This window comes from Arachis hypogaea, chromosome 8, assembly GCF_003086295.3.
Source record: "Arachis hypogaea cultivar Tifrunner chromosome 8, arahy.Tifrunner.gnm2.J5K5, whole genome shotgun sequence".
Lineage (NCBI taxonomy): Eukaryota > Viridiplantae > Streptophyta > Magnoliopsida > Fabales > Fabaceae > Arachis > Arachis hypogaea.
In genome coordinates, this window is record NC_092043.1 from 4,243,288 (window position 1) to 4,258,100 (window position 14,813).

A 14,813-nucleotide genomic window follows, 5' to 3' on the forward strand; every position below is an offset into this window, starting at 1 on the left:
ATCGACAAATGAATATTAATCCTCACTCATCATATAATACAAACGTTACCCGATTCTGAAATTACAGCAAATACAAAAGAAAGGTTCAATTTGTGATTCATGAAGAATTGAAGCTCTCTATTCTTGATATGTTATCGTGTAGAATACTACTATAGCTTAGTGTATATATAGTTTTAATCATGTTGACATAATGACATGTATATATAATAGAGGCTTAGATACATGGCCGGAGATTATTAACCGCATGAATTTTCATTACTATAAGAAACCTTAGCTTAGCTTGTATGTGTAGCTATTATATCTTCTTACAAGGAACAATAATGTAACGCACGATGGTGTTGGTACTTCAATTATTCTTTGTATGCAAAGACAAATATATAGATTATATATATAATGTTATACTGATATGTCCATATCAAAGGTCAGTGCACGCACGTAGCAACAGAAACATTAATTAATTAATTAAACATCGACATATATATATATATATATATATATATATATATATATATATATATATATATATATATATATTAGCTTAACATATATATTACACATACATAGGTACGCATATACAATAAGTTAATAATTAATTAATTAACTAAGTAAATATGCATGCATGCACATACATTATTTTACAGAAGGTGATGATGATGATGATGAGGCCAAGATTGAATTCCAAGAGGAGCATCGTCGAGTATGTGCAGCATAGAAGCCGAAGAAGAAGACATCATCATCATGTCCCTTATTATTTCAGAATTGTTATTATTATTATTAGTAGGAGTAGGTGAAGGTCCTCCTGATGAGAATGCTATCAAGCCAGCAGCAGCAGCATCCATTATCTCAACACTACTAGCAGTATTATTGGCCTTGCAGTTATTATTATTATTATTACCACTGTCCATCCAATGCAATAAGTTGGGATCATCTTCTAGAAGCTGTTGGTATTGGAAGAATGATGGAGAAGGAGGCACTGTTTTTGTTAATTTAGTAGACTTATTGAGCTTAAGCAAGTGTTGGGAGGAAGGTGGTGGTGGAGGGTAATGGTTGCTGTTAATTGTTGATGATTTGGTTTTAGTGGTTTCTTCAGGGATTGGGAAAGGATGAAGCAATGGCGAGAGGAGGTTTTGATTATGATTATGAGAGTGGGAGATATGGTCATTGAACAGTGATGATGGATCGTGTTGTTGATGATGAAGTAGCAGAGGAGCAGGAGTAGTAGTAGGAGTTCTCTTTTCCCCACTTTTATGAAATATTCTGCATATTACCCACTCATCCTGCATCTCTCAAACAAGGCAACAAGCTGATTAATTAATTAAGATGGCTCTCTAGGAATTCACATGTGGGAATGAATAGTAGGTAGAAAAGATGGATTGGATCACATCAAGACAAGAGAAAGAAGAGCAGAGAGTAAAAAGGGTCAAGTTTAGGAACAGGAAATGATTCATTAGTCAACCCAAAAGTGAAGACATAACTTGATTCACACGGTACACAGAAGCCAATGTAAGAGTGATGTACCTTAGAGAGGGAAGGAGAGCTGTGAGGGTCCAACCGGAACTCATGCATTACCCATTTAGTCTTCTGACCGCGGGGGGCCCTCCCTTTGTAGAACACCAACGTCTTCTTCATCCCAACAAGGCCACCGCCGCCGTATACTTGCTTGTCCTTGCCGGTAGCCTTCCAGTACCCAGCAGCGGTTGCTCTGTTAGTTCTGAGGCCCGTTGGGTATTTTCTGTCTCTCACACTGTACAGATACCACTCTCTCTCCCCCATCTTTGCCACTTCTGCCGTACATGCCATTTCATCCACCAACATCACATTCACATTTTTTCTTTTTTAAACAAAGAAACAGCCAAGCTTATTACGATTGAAGAATAAATTAAATTAAATTCAGACCTGGAAGTTCCCATGGCTCGCATCGATTGAGATCAACCTCCACAAAGTTGACATGAGTAGTAGTAGTAGTATTGAAGACCTTGGAAGCCAAATAGAAGGTAATGAGTTCTTGATCAGTTGGGTGAAACCTGAAACCGGGTGGCAAACCTTGAGCGTTTCTCTTTTCATGATCACTCAGCTCACACGCTAGCTCTTCCATTGATAGCATCATCATCATCATCATCTATGTATCACACAGTAACCATTAACCATGCACCTCATACATATATATATATAATGAGGTACCTGCCTCTTCTGAAAACGAGGGAACTGAAGGAGGAGGAACATGTATCCATTATTTATATAATTATTTAGTTATTTTGTCGTATACTATCATCACTTCAAAACACATACAATAAATCAATAATACTGTTTTGCACACATTATATTTTGGTTTACCAGACTTACTTATTTATACATTAATTAAAAAACAAATATTATACGTACCTTTGACTTTATAACTTTAATTTTAGAATATATTCTACAAAGCGAAGTTCTAATAAAATCCCTGTCAAAAAAAATGTTCTAAGATAATCATTTCAAACAGACATTATTAAGAGTGAAATGTTTGTTTTTACACTTTAAATCAAGAATTAAGGAAATTCATTAAATAAATTCCTGAAAAAAAAAACGAACGGATAATTTCGAAGGTAATTTGAGGAGAAAGCCAAGAAGGGTTGCATTAAATGCGTGGTTGGTTGCAGAATTTAATTCAGAGTCTGAGAGCAAATGCCTACTACTACTTACTACTACTATATCAGCCTATACTCTTTGAGCTTGTGAGCTTATTAGTACTATCATTTCCTCTTCTTGCAAATAAAACTTGGAACCAAGAGTAGAAAGTCGTTGATTGAATACCGAGATTTTTAGACCTTTAATGCATCCAACTTTTCATTTTAGGGAATTGGTCAAGGGGGAACAAATCAACCTATAATTAATTAAAGCATTGTTTGGTTGGAACTTGGAAGGAAGTGGGGAAGAGAGAACTAACCATAAAGCAAAGAAAAGGAAGAAGCTGAATAGAATTTTTAATTTCCACAAGCATATTTAGATGGAAAAAAAATTATTTATTTCGTTTGTTTGAATGGAAAAGTGGAAGAAAAGAAAGGCATATTAACTTCAATGATATTTCTGGCCCTTATCTTATGAAGAATTATTCTATTTATAATAATTTTATCCTTTACTAACAAAATTGTTTTTAACTATTTGATAAAATAAAATAATTGTTATATGTACACTCAAAATTGACATAAAAAAGTTTCTTAAATTTTTTTATTTTTTAAATTTTCAGTTGAAGTCTTCAAATTCAATTTTCCCAAAATTAAAAAATAAAAAATAAAAAAGATAAGATAAAAATATTGATATCTAAAGTGTCTAAAATTTTTGTATAAATAACCTTTTAATAAATAAATACCAAATAAGAATATAATTTATACTATAGATTATCAATACAAAAAGGCTTACATATGCATTTAATAATAAATAATAATATATTATCATATTAATACCAAAATATTAATTTTTATTTTTATTACAATATATAATATATTATATATGCTATTGCCTAATGCATATATATATATATATAGAGGTACCTATTTAAATGAAGATGTTAAAAACATCTTTTTATAAAGAACTTTGTGTAAAAAATATGCTTTATTTGTTTAGTTACATTTAAAAAAAATAATATTTTTATATTACATCAAATCAAACTCTTCAATTTATTATATAATGATAAAAAAATACATCTTCACATAATGGTAATTATAAAATCTTCATCATAATATATATATATATATATATATATATATATATATATATATATATATATATATTAAAAAAGCAAGGGAATATTTGGAACCAAGTTCCAGAAGGCCAGTTCCGCTAATTTTCCAATCACTCTTGTTTACTTTTCCACACTGATAAAGAAGATTTTCTAAAATTAAGAGGATTACAAAGTAAAAACTAAGACCCATAGATTTATAATTTTTATTATATATAAATTTTATTATCTTATTTAAAGATAATTAATTTTTTATTTTTTATTTTACCATTTTTTTAACTGCAAGTCTGATTCTCAGACTCAAACTACCTCTCTCTCTGAAACAAACAAAGCCTAAGTGCATACATCTTTTTCAGGCACAGCGCGAAAGATAGCGTTGTACAGAATTTTGTAATCGATTTTGGGGGTGAAAATTTAGACTTGCACTGCTAAAGTAAGATTATTGGTTTACCTTTTTGTTAAAGGGACGATGAAATTGTGCTAGTAATTAATAAGGTACAGGATTATATCACTGTGGCATAGCTGAACAGTGAGGGATAATTGATTAGTATTTAATATTTATACACACTTTACTGTAATAATGGTATGTATGTGATGTTTATACGGAAGGTGAAGCTCAAATAATTGCAAAAGGACGTTGTTGTTCAATATGCGTAGCAGCAGAACACAACAGTGTAGTAATAAATGATTGGGGCTTGGCGCCAAATAAGAAATAACTAGTCCCGAATGATGTTTTAAGAAAATATTTGTAAAGATTATTAACAAATATTTAGTTTGTTAATAAAATCTCTTATATTAAGAATCCTTATTAATTGAGTTTTAACATTTTATTTAATAATGATAAGGTGAATTTAAGCGAATACGTAAATACTGAACTCGAAGAAATATAAACCTCCTTCTTAATTAATTAGTAAATATTCAATATGGTATTAAGATAACATAATTTCTTATTAAATACTAATAGAAATTATTTTAGTAACGATTTTATTCACCAGAGATTTTAAATTTCAACAAACTACTAATAAGTTTATATATTATTTAAAAAAAATCTTTAAGGATAATTATATAAAAAAATTATGAATAAAATCCTTTCTTTGATCTTTACTCTTTTTCAATTTAGACAATTTGTACCTTAATGATTGAAAAAAGATAATATGTTCCTTGTCATTTCTTTTTGAAAAAGAGACAAATAGATCCTTAATTTTTTTTTTTCTGCCATTTTCGTCTCCAAATAATAGAAAATACATTTATGTCACTGACCCCTCCAAAATGTGGACAAATTTATCCCTCCATTAAAGTCACTCCATTATACCCAACGAAAAACGCTGATGTGGCTTCCATGGTGCCGACCTGACTGTTACGGGATGACACATGTACTATAACTTTTGAAAATAAGACGTATTAGTCCCTAAGCTCCAAAACGACGCTGTTTCTCTCCCACCCCTCCAAACACACTTTAATTCCCATTGCAATACCCATAACACCTATGTTTGCATTGATTTTCTGAATTACTGAAAACCCTAAGAAGACAAACGATCAAACTCCCTCCTCCCTGTTTCTCCTTCCAAAAATTATACTACGTAGAAGAGCAATCGGTGTTGAGTGAAGTTGCTGTCGGAGGCTAAGAAGAAAGTTTTTGTTGAGGTTGTAGTCGTTGTCTTCGTCAAAAGGTAAGAGCGCCTTACTTAGCGTTAAAGTTTTGGTTATTGTTGTGTGAACTAAGGGTGAAGGCATTATGTGTACATGTTGACAGTGTGGGTAATAGTGATGTTATGAAGTGAAAAACTGTTTTTAAAATATTGTGTCTAGAATTAGAAGGAGGGATTGTGTTAGGACAAAGGGGTTTCATTCATAATTTTTGTAACTGTTCTTGGACTGACACATAGTTGTTCATGGGTTAATTTCATATGGTTGATATTTTTGTGGTGTCGATTTTTCACCATGGAGGTAACTTTGTCAGAGGAAGTGATGGATCCCTAGTTTATTAGAATGGAAAGGAAGAGAGGTTCCCTGAGATGGACTTAGACTTTGTGAATTTCGGAGACCTTGTAACATTATTCAAGAGTTTGGAATATCAGTCATACAAGGCAGTATACTGGTATGATCCAACAAGCGCCGATGTTGAGTTTGGACTAAACATATTAACTGGGAATGCAGGGATCAATGCAATGTGAGATAACATATTGAAGAACTAATAGACTTCTGAGTTCCATATATCACCCGGTTGATGATCCTGAGGTTGTTGATGATGCTGGCAAGAATATTGATGGCGCAGTAGATATGGGATGTAGATGAAATTTTAGAGGAACTGAAGACATCCTTTTCATCAGATGATGGGTACAAAATCATGAAATATGTGTTGTATAAACCTCCACCAGTTGGATTTGAGACTGATAGTACTGAAATTGACAATAATGGCGGGATTGCTTGTGGTAAGAGAAAAAAAAAGTATGAAAAGTAAAAAGAAGGTAGTAACCCCTAAGAAACCAGTTGCAAAGAAGCAAGGGTTAAAGAAAAAGTCTAAGGTTGGAAAGAAGAGGGTTCAACATGGCACAAGGGTGAATGCAAGAGGAGAAAATAGTGGAGGTGCTAATGCTGGAAAAGGTGGTGAATGTGGGGCCCAGGGGGTTGATGGGACGAATGATCAAGGAGGTGGTGGTATGGGCCTGATGTGCAGCCGGATAATCCAGTGTCAGGTGGATTCTATGTCAGTGAAGTCCCAACAGAAATGGAGAAAATCATGTTTGAGTATGAGTTCGAGGAATTGCATACACCCAATTCATCTGAGGATGAAGGTAACAGTAGAAATTTTCCTGAGTTTGGTGATGATTATGCTCATGGTGATGGCAGATTTAAGTTAGGAACGAGATTTGCCACTGTTGAAAGGTTTAAGGAGGTGGTAAAGGATTCATTCATTGCTGAGGGGAGGGAGGTAAAGTGGATCAAGAATGATAGGAAGAGGGTCATAGTGGGTTGCAAAGATGAGGAGTGTACGTTCTTGGTTTATTTGTCACACAACAAAACCCTGTAGTGTTATCAAGTTAAGACGTACCAGCATGAACATACTTGTGCAAAGGATTTAGGAAATTGTAGCTTATCAACATTGGATTAGTAAAAAAATTGAAAAGAGGATGGCTACCCAACCACACATGAACACAAGAGAGGAAACTGAATTCTTAAGGGAGGAGTTTTCATTATGTCCCCACCCTAAGATGGTGTACAGAGTAGTGGTGGAGGCCAGAAAAAAGATCATGGGAAATAAGAGGGAATAATACAAAAGGACCAGGGAGTGAGAAAATTCTGGGAAACGATCCAGGTTCAACGGCCAGGTTGGAGCTCGAGCCAATTCCAGAGGCTCCCCCTATATTTGATAAACTATACATATGCCTAGATGCTTGTAAGCAAGGGTTCAAAGATGGATGCAGGCCTTTGTTGCACTTGAATGGTTGTTTTCTCAAAACCTATTACATGGGTTGGCTTCTAGCAGCAGTTGCGCAAGATGCAAACAACCAGTTCTATGTTGTTGCATATGGAGTTGTCAAGGCTGAGACCAAGGATGCCTAGAAGTGGTTCCTGACAAATCTTTAGGGAGACATAGGAGACGATGCAAATCATGGCTGGAACCTCATATCGGACCAACAGAAGGTAAGATGTAATCCTTGACTCACATGCATTATCATTCCTTCATGAAGCTGTTTCCTGCCCCCCTTTCAACGCAGGGTTTACTCCCTGTGCTAAAGGAGGTCATGCCACATGCAAAGCTATGAAATTGCGTCATGCACATGTGAAAAAAATTTCATAAATCGATTCAAGGACTTGTACATCAAAAAGGTTGTATAGGAGTGTGCTAAATGCACTACTGTCGTAGAATTCAAAGAGTGTATGAAAAAGCCGAAGACAGTAAACCAAGGTACTTGGGAATACTTCAGCAAGTTTGAGCCAGAGACATGAGTTAAGGCTTACTTCTCGCATAGGTCAAAGGTTGATAACCTCACAAATAACATGTGTGAGGTATTTAATGCTAAGATAATGAATTATCGATGCAAGCCTATCCTCACCATGTGTGAAGAAATCAGGTGTTACCTGATGAGGAGGATGGTGAATCACAAGCGAGTACTAGACAAGCACCCTGGTAAGCTAGCATCAGTCCAGCAAAAGAGGATGGAGAAGTTAATCAACATTAGAACTAAGTGGACGGCTGAATGTGTTGGTGACAACGAACGGAAAAGGTTTGAGGTGAGCCGCAAAGCAAGAAATTATCACATTTATCATTTTCAACCAATGATCAATTCTTATAACTTAAAACAAAAACAACCAAGACAATTAAAATCACACATATACACCACCCTGTTGGTATTTTTTTTATCTCTAAAGCTATTATCCTCTTCTCCAAAAATCTGATCCTGTTTTCCATGTCTTGCTTCCAGTGATGCTCTTTAACATCACCAATTTCCTTCTCTTCCAGATACCTTGTATCAGTCATCCCAAGTCTTGCAATGTGTTCATCCAACCACAAAAAAAAATTGCAATAGGGTTGTTTTACCTACACAAAATTAGTTCACAGAACTCAGAAAAAAAATCTGGTTTTGGGGATAAACCCTAACAGAAACAAAGTTCCACAGACTTGCTTCACATACCTTATAGAACGGACATCCCAGAAATAATCTGTAGGATTGCTCCTCATCTTCGATATGATCAGGATTGCATTTTTTTCACAAAAGCACTTTGGTGAGATGCCATTTTTTCTATCCTTCCCGTTAGGAACCGAGCCTTCAGCGAACTGGTCTTGTCTTCTTCCACCTCCACTTCTTCTCGAGCTACATGATACTCCATTGGATGCCATGGGATGAAATACTCCCTTTCTTCGTTCAACCGCTTCACCCACTTCACCCTATTTGTGCATTCGAAGGATTAGGACTCAAGAATTTGAAAGATTGGGGGTGGGGGAGAAACGGCGTCGCTTTAGAGCTTGGGGACTAATACGTCCTCTTTTCGGAAGCTATAGTATACGTGTCATCCTGTAGCGGTCAGGTCAGCGCCACGGGAGCCAGGTCAGCGTTTTCCATTGGATCTAACAGAGTGACTTTAACAGAGAGGTAAATTTGTCCACATTTTGGAGGGGTCAGGGACATGACTGTATTTTCCATTCTTCGGGGACGAAAATGTCCGCAGAAAAAAAAAGTCAGGGACTTATTTATCCTTTTCTCTTTCTTTTTGTTAGACACACGAACTCTTCTATGAGAATCTCTAGCAAAAAGTGGCAGAAAATGCTTACTTGTGACATTAGCTTGTATGATATGATATTTACTTGTTCTACATGGATAATAATAATTTGATTGAGCCTATTTTATCGCCTAAACAATCATCAAAATGATGTTACAGAGAGATGCTAATCATTTTATTAGGACATTATTTTGATTATTATATAGGAACTAAACAGTCCAATCAAATGGTTATCATCCACGTAAGACTGATAAAGGCTAGGTCGTACAACATAAGTATTTTTTTAATCTTTTGCCAAAAATTCTCACAAAAGGGTTTATACTAAAGGCAGAGCCTAAAGAGAAGAATGGCCTCCCCCAATTATAATTTTTTTTACAAATTATGCATAAATTTTAGTTTAGTCCCTTCTTAAAATTTTTATTTTATTCTTTATTAACTGTAAATTTTTTTGGTCCCTGTCAAAATTAATCTAGTTCTACTCCTAGTATATGTGCCTAATGAAAAGAAAAGATAAGGGACGGACGGTCATTTTTCAATCATTAAGGTGCCAGTTGTTTAAAATAAAAAAGATAAGAATGGAAAAGGATTTTATTCAAAAATTATATTGGAGAGAAATAGAACAAGAAAACGGTATCATGTTTCCTTAGAAGAATGTAAGAGAAGAAAAAAAAGAATAGTCATAAGATATGGTAGAACAATAAAAATAGTAGAGGGCATGTAGAAGTTATAACGACGGAGATGAGAGGTGACAATAATAATGATGATTGATTCTTTTATTGTATATAATTCTTTGAGTATTTGAAATTCTATGAATTTTAAATAAAATTGTCACTAATTTAATTTATATTAATATTTAAAAAAAATTATAAATAGAAGTTGCAAAGTCTCAAAATAATAAGATAGGGTCTATTTTTTTCGTCTCAAAAGGTTTGGGGTGAAAATCAAAATCATTTATAAGTTTTTTTTTGTGTGTTTAAAATTGTTCATAACGTTGAATTTTATTTTAAAATAATTATTTTCTTAATTTTCAAAAAAAAAATCCTTCATTATCACCTCTTTCTTTCACCCTCTTCACTCCATCTGTTTGCACTACCACCCTCCACCGTGCACTCATTGCCACACTTCTTATCTCATCCACTACACACCTACTTTGTCATAACCCTAATTTCTTAAATTCACACCCAACACACACACAATACACAAAGGAATCAAGAGAAACACAGACAAAAGAAGGAAACTCAGAAAAAGAACGAAGAAAAAAGAAAGAGAGAAGAGGGAGGCGACAGTAGGGAGTAGTGGTGTTGTCGCGTCCGTCGCCGTCACGATTGAAGGAGAAAGCGTGAGTTTGGCTAAGAGAGAAGTAGAGATAGAGAAAGAGAGGGTGATAAACAGAGGCTATATGGATCAGAAGGAAGAAAAGAAAAGAAAGAAGCAACGGCGTGGAAAGCCACTAGCGCCATCGCTGTCACAGTTGTAGATGAGCAGAAGAACAATTGAATAGATCATAAAGAGAGAGGGAAAAGAGCAGATCCCCTCACCACTAGAAGCTTGACGACGATGATAGAGTTCAACGTCAACAGGAGCAGCTCCCATCTCAGTCACGACGCGATGGCAGCAACTACACTCTTCCTCGCTATCACCTTCCTCTTCTTTCTTTCCTTTTCTTTTTTCTCTTTTTTTTCTTTTGTTGCATGTGTGTGCTTTTGTTCTTTTTCTTTCTTTTGTTTTTGTTTCAAGTGGGAGGGGTTGGGGGTTGTGGGTAGGATGGTGGTGATGATAATAGAAAAGGGGTATTTGTGTCATTTAAAAAGTTATTATATTTAAAATGATGTTTTTAATACTAAATTTAAGGTTAAGAATATGTGTGCTTTTGTTCTTTTTCTTTCTTTTATTTTTGTTTCAAGTGGGAGGGGTTGGGGATAGTGGGTGGGATAGTGGTGATAATAATAGAAAAGGGGGTATTTGTGTCATTTAAAAAGTTATTATGTTTGAAAGGATGTTTTTAATACTAAATTTAAGGTTGAGAATAATTTTGAACCAAAAAAAAAGGTTAAAAATAATTTTAATTTTCACTCTAAATCTTAAGGACGAAAAGGTATTCAACCCTAATAAGATATAAATGGTCACCTAATTATAGACTATATTATTATTTTTATTATTATTATAAATCGTATTGTAAGTAACAATATAAAGACAAAAATAAATTTTCTTTATTTAAAATTAATGTTGTCAATATAATCTCTTAAAATTAACTAATTATCATATATTAGTTGAATAAAAGAATGTGAAGAAATGTTGTTGAAAAATAAGAAATATCATTTTATAACCAGTAATTATTTTTGGGTTAAGTACTTGGTGCGCGAAAATGTAACTCGTACAACTAAAACGGCAAGTGCATCAGGTCGTCCAAGTAATACTTTAGATGAGTGAGCGTTGAATTCCACAAAAATTATCAGCTGTGATTATCCTGCAAATCTTAGTCAAGCGAATGAAAAGTTGGTTGTTGTTGTAGATACATAATTATATCTGAAAATTATTTTTACTTTTATTTTTTTAAAAAAAATGCAAATTGTATCTATCGATTGTAATGTTTTAATTTCTTTCCAAAAAAACACAAATGCTAATAGCAATTACATTTTTTTATTTTTCACTTATTTCTTGAAAAAACATAAATTGCTTCTAGCGATCACATTTTTTTAAAATAAAAAAAACGCTAGTCATCTCTAGTGATTACATTTTTTAATTAAAAAAAAACACAAATCTTCCTTAAAAATGACCTTTTTTATTTTTGTAAAAAAAAATAAACAAAATTTGTCTCTTCCTTTTTAATTTTATAAAAATTATTATCCAATATTTTAAAAAATACCAAAAATTACCCATTTTGAAAATTCTTGCTTACACCCCGATATTAAAATGTGTTCCCCTTCATAACGGGCAAATAAAAGCAGAACAGCTGAGCTGGTAGTACAACTATGAACACAAGAAACTATGAATTAAAAAACGGAGCAGCGCACGTGTGTATGTGTAAAACTATGCATAATGCATGTATACAAGATACAACTACGAACACCAGAAAGAGAGAGAAAGAGAGAGAAGGTATTAGCTTTAGGCAGGTATAGGTATCAGAGAGACAGAGAATGGAGCAGCGTTTTGAATGAGAGGGGTTGCAGGTGGCTTAGATCTTAGTAACTGGGCCAAGTAAAAGATAACAACACCAGAATCCAATACAATAAAATACGCAATATAATGTAGCTTACATAAGCCTACTACCCTTTTCCCCTTAGCCTTAGCCTGTCACTCTTTTCCCTTTTATCATCTCTCTCCTCCTCCTCTTTAATTTTACACCATTATTGAATCAAATTATCCTCTCCCCTATGGCTCTATCTATATTTTATTTAATAACATGTTTATTATTACTTCAAATAGATTTTATTAATATACCTAACAAAATACCCAGGTCAACTACTATATAAATTTGATCACATACATACAGATATAGTTTTTAATTTAAAATTGAAGCAGTTAGTGTTAATTATTTCTGAAATTCAAATTCTCTTGCGTAAAGAAGCCTATCACAAGTATAAACCAACCTTGTTGGCCTCTTTTTTTTCATGAATAATTACACACATTGCCTAAACCAACAACAGGATAAGTTATTGTTTTTCTTTTTTTTTTTCTTTTTTTTTTGATCATACAAACACACACACACACTCACTCACATACACTAACCTAGCCACCACTGTTAGGATTTGAACTTGGTGTGGTTTAGTTTTGCCTCCTTTACCACTACATCGCATGCCTCAGCCACGGTCCACGGATAAGTGATTTTTTTTTGTACTTGACGGGTGAGTTATTGTTTGATTGTCTCTACGGTACCACTTAGTTACTGGGCCAAGTCTAATATCACTTCTTAGGTTTAAAGGCCCATTGTTCTACTCCACTATTTCCTCTCTTTTTTCATTCACATTTTATGGCTGTATGTATTGCATTGGAAAATTTCTTGAGCGTTTTGGGAGCAAATAAATGATCTTGTTCTGTGTCATTTTTATAATAGATTTGTTTGGGTGAATTGTTAAAAAAAAATTTTGAAGTAAATTTTTTTAAAAAATAAAAATAATTTTATATTTATATATTTTATATAAAAATATTTTTTTATATAATAATTATATTCAGATACAATAATATAAAAATAATTTTTGTTTATTTATTATGTTAAAAATATATTTTTTATTAAAAAATAATTTTTTTAAAAAGTATAAATTATATGTTTTAAAAAAATATGTTGTTTTGATTTTTTTAATTTTTTATTTTTACTACTAAAATTTTGTCAAACATATTAAAATAAAAAATATGAAAAGAATATATTTTTCTAATGACTTAAATGACATTCAAACAAATAAATTATCATTAAAATTACTTTTTTTTACTAATATTTTTATTGCTGATGTGAAAAATAATTTACTCATCAAAGCAAAAATACTAAGTCACTCTCGGAACATCTTAAAATTTCTCATTGTATTGTATTTGGTAAGAGATGAGTGGCTACAACTTTATAGTTTTATACTACTCTCTCTCCCGGTATTTTTTTTTTTTTTTTTGGTGACTACTCTCTCTCCCGGTATAACAGTATATAGTGGTTTTTTTTATGACTTAATTGCCTTTATTTATACATATGGTGATGGAAAGTTCTCTTGTAATCAAGAATCTTATATACTCTAAAGCATTCTCAGACTAATTTGAATATCCTCCATTTCTGCTACATTCAGGGTCCCCCTTTTTTAAAAAAGATTAATAGTAATAAATAATTAAATATAATTTAATTTTTTAAAAAATTTATTTAATATTTAATTTAATATAAATAAAAGTCTAATCTAACTTAAATATTAATGATTTCTAATATCTAAAAAGTAATAATATTAAAAAATCTAAAAAGATATTATTACTAATATTTTTAAATTAAATAAAATTTTTTAAATCTCATAAAGTGGATTTTTTTTTGTAAGCGTCTTTCTTGATTCATTTGGTATTAATTCTTTATGTTTCAACTACTATAACTGAGAAATCTTTTTCAACTATAAATGTTGTGAAAAATAACTCAGAAACAAAATAAAAGATGAATTTTTTGCTAATTATTTTTTAATTATATTAAAAAGAAAATTACTAAAAAATTTGATACAGATTATATTATCGATGAATTTTATGATACAAAAAATTGACCACTTTGTTAATAAAAAATACATATATATATTTTTTATATTTTAAAATATATTCTTTATTGATATATTTTTATAATATATTTTATATTATATAATTTTTTACATAATTTTTTAATATTATATATATTATTGGGCCATGATAATATTTTTGGATCTCTCTCATGTTATAAAAAGTTAATTTTGGGTTCAACAAGTTTGAACTCTTGACCTTCTGGATTTGGAACTCTAATACCATGTTCTGAAACTACTCATCCCAAAAGTGTTACCTGATAGGATAATGTAACACTAATAATCATATCTCTAATACTTTCTAAACCTTCATTGTACATATTGTACGTTTAGGTCATTGGCTCCCTATATTTTCTCTTACTTAAAATATAGAGAGAATTTAATATATATACATGACGTATGAAGGCTCTCCTACTGCACCGAAACGTATACATTGTAATAACTTAGATTATATTGGCCACATAATTAAGCCATGTGATTTTATGCTTTGATGTAAAGCTAAGTGAAAGTACCAATCCTACCTTAAAGACTACTACTACTACTACTCTTCTAACTCGATCATCGGTATATAGCAATTCCCAACAAACTTTACTTGAAAGCAACCGCACCCGATGCATATATATATATATACATCATTCCCTTTCTTC

General features: G+C 32.3%; 1 protein-coding gene across 1 annotated transcript; it reads right to left on the reverse strand.

Moving 5' to 3' along the window:
• Positions 1-635: 635 nt before the first annotated feature.
• On the reverse strand, positions 636-2,185 carry LOC112708309 (protein CUP-SHAPED COTYLEDON 3). The gene is made up of 3 exons (XM_025760491.2): positions 1,897-2,185; positions 1,519-1,784; positions 636-1,277 (listed from the first exon to the last, which is right to left on the reverse strand). The coding sequence occupies exons 1-3, from the start codon at positions 2,117-2,119 to the stop codon at positions 636-638; spliced, it is 1,131 nt and encodes a 376-aa protein (XP_025616276.1). The 5' UTR covers positions 2,120-2,185.
• Positions 2,186-14,813: the final 12,628 nt, after the last annotated feature.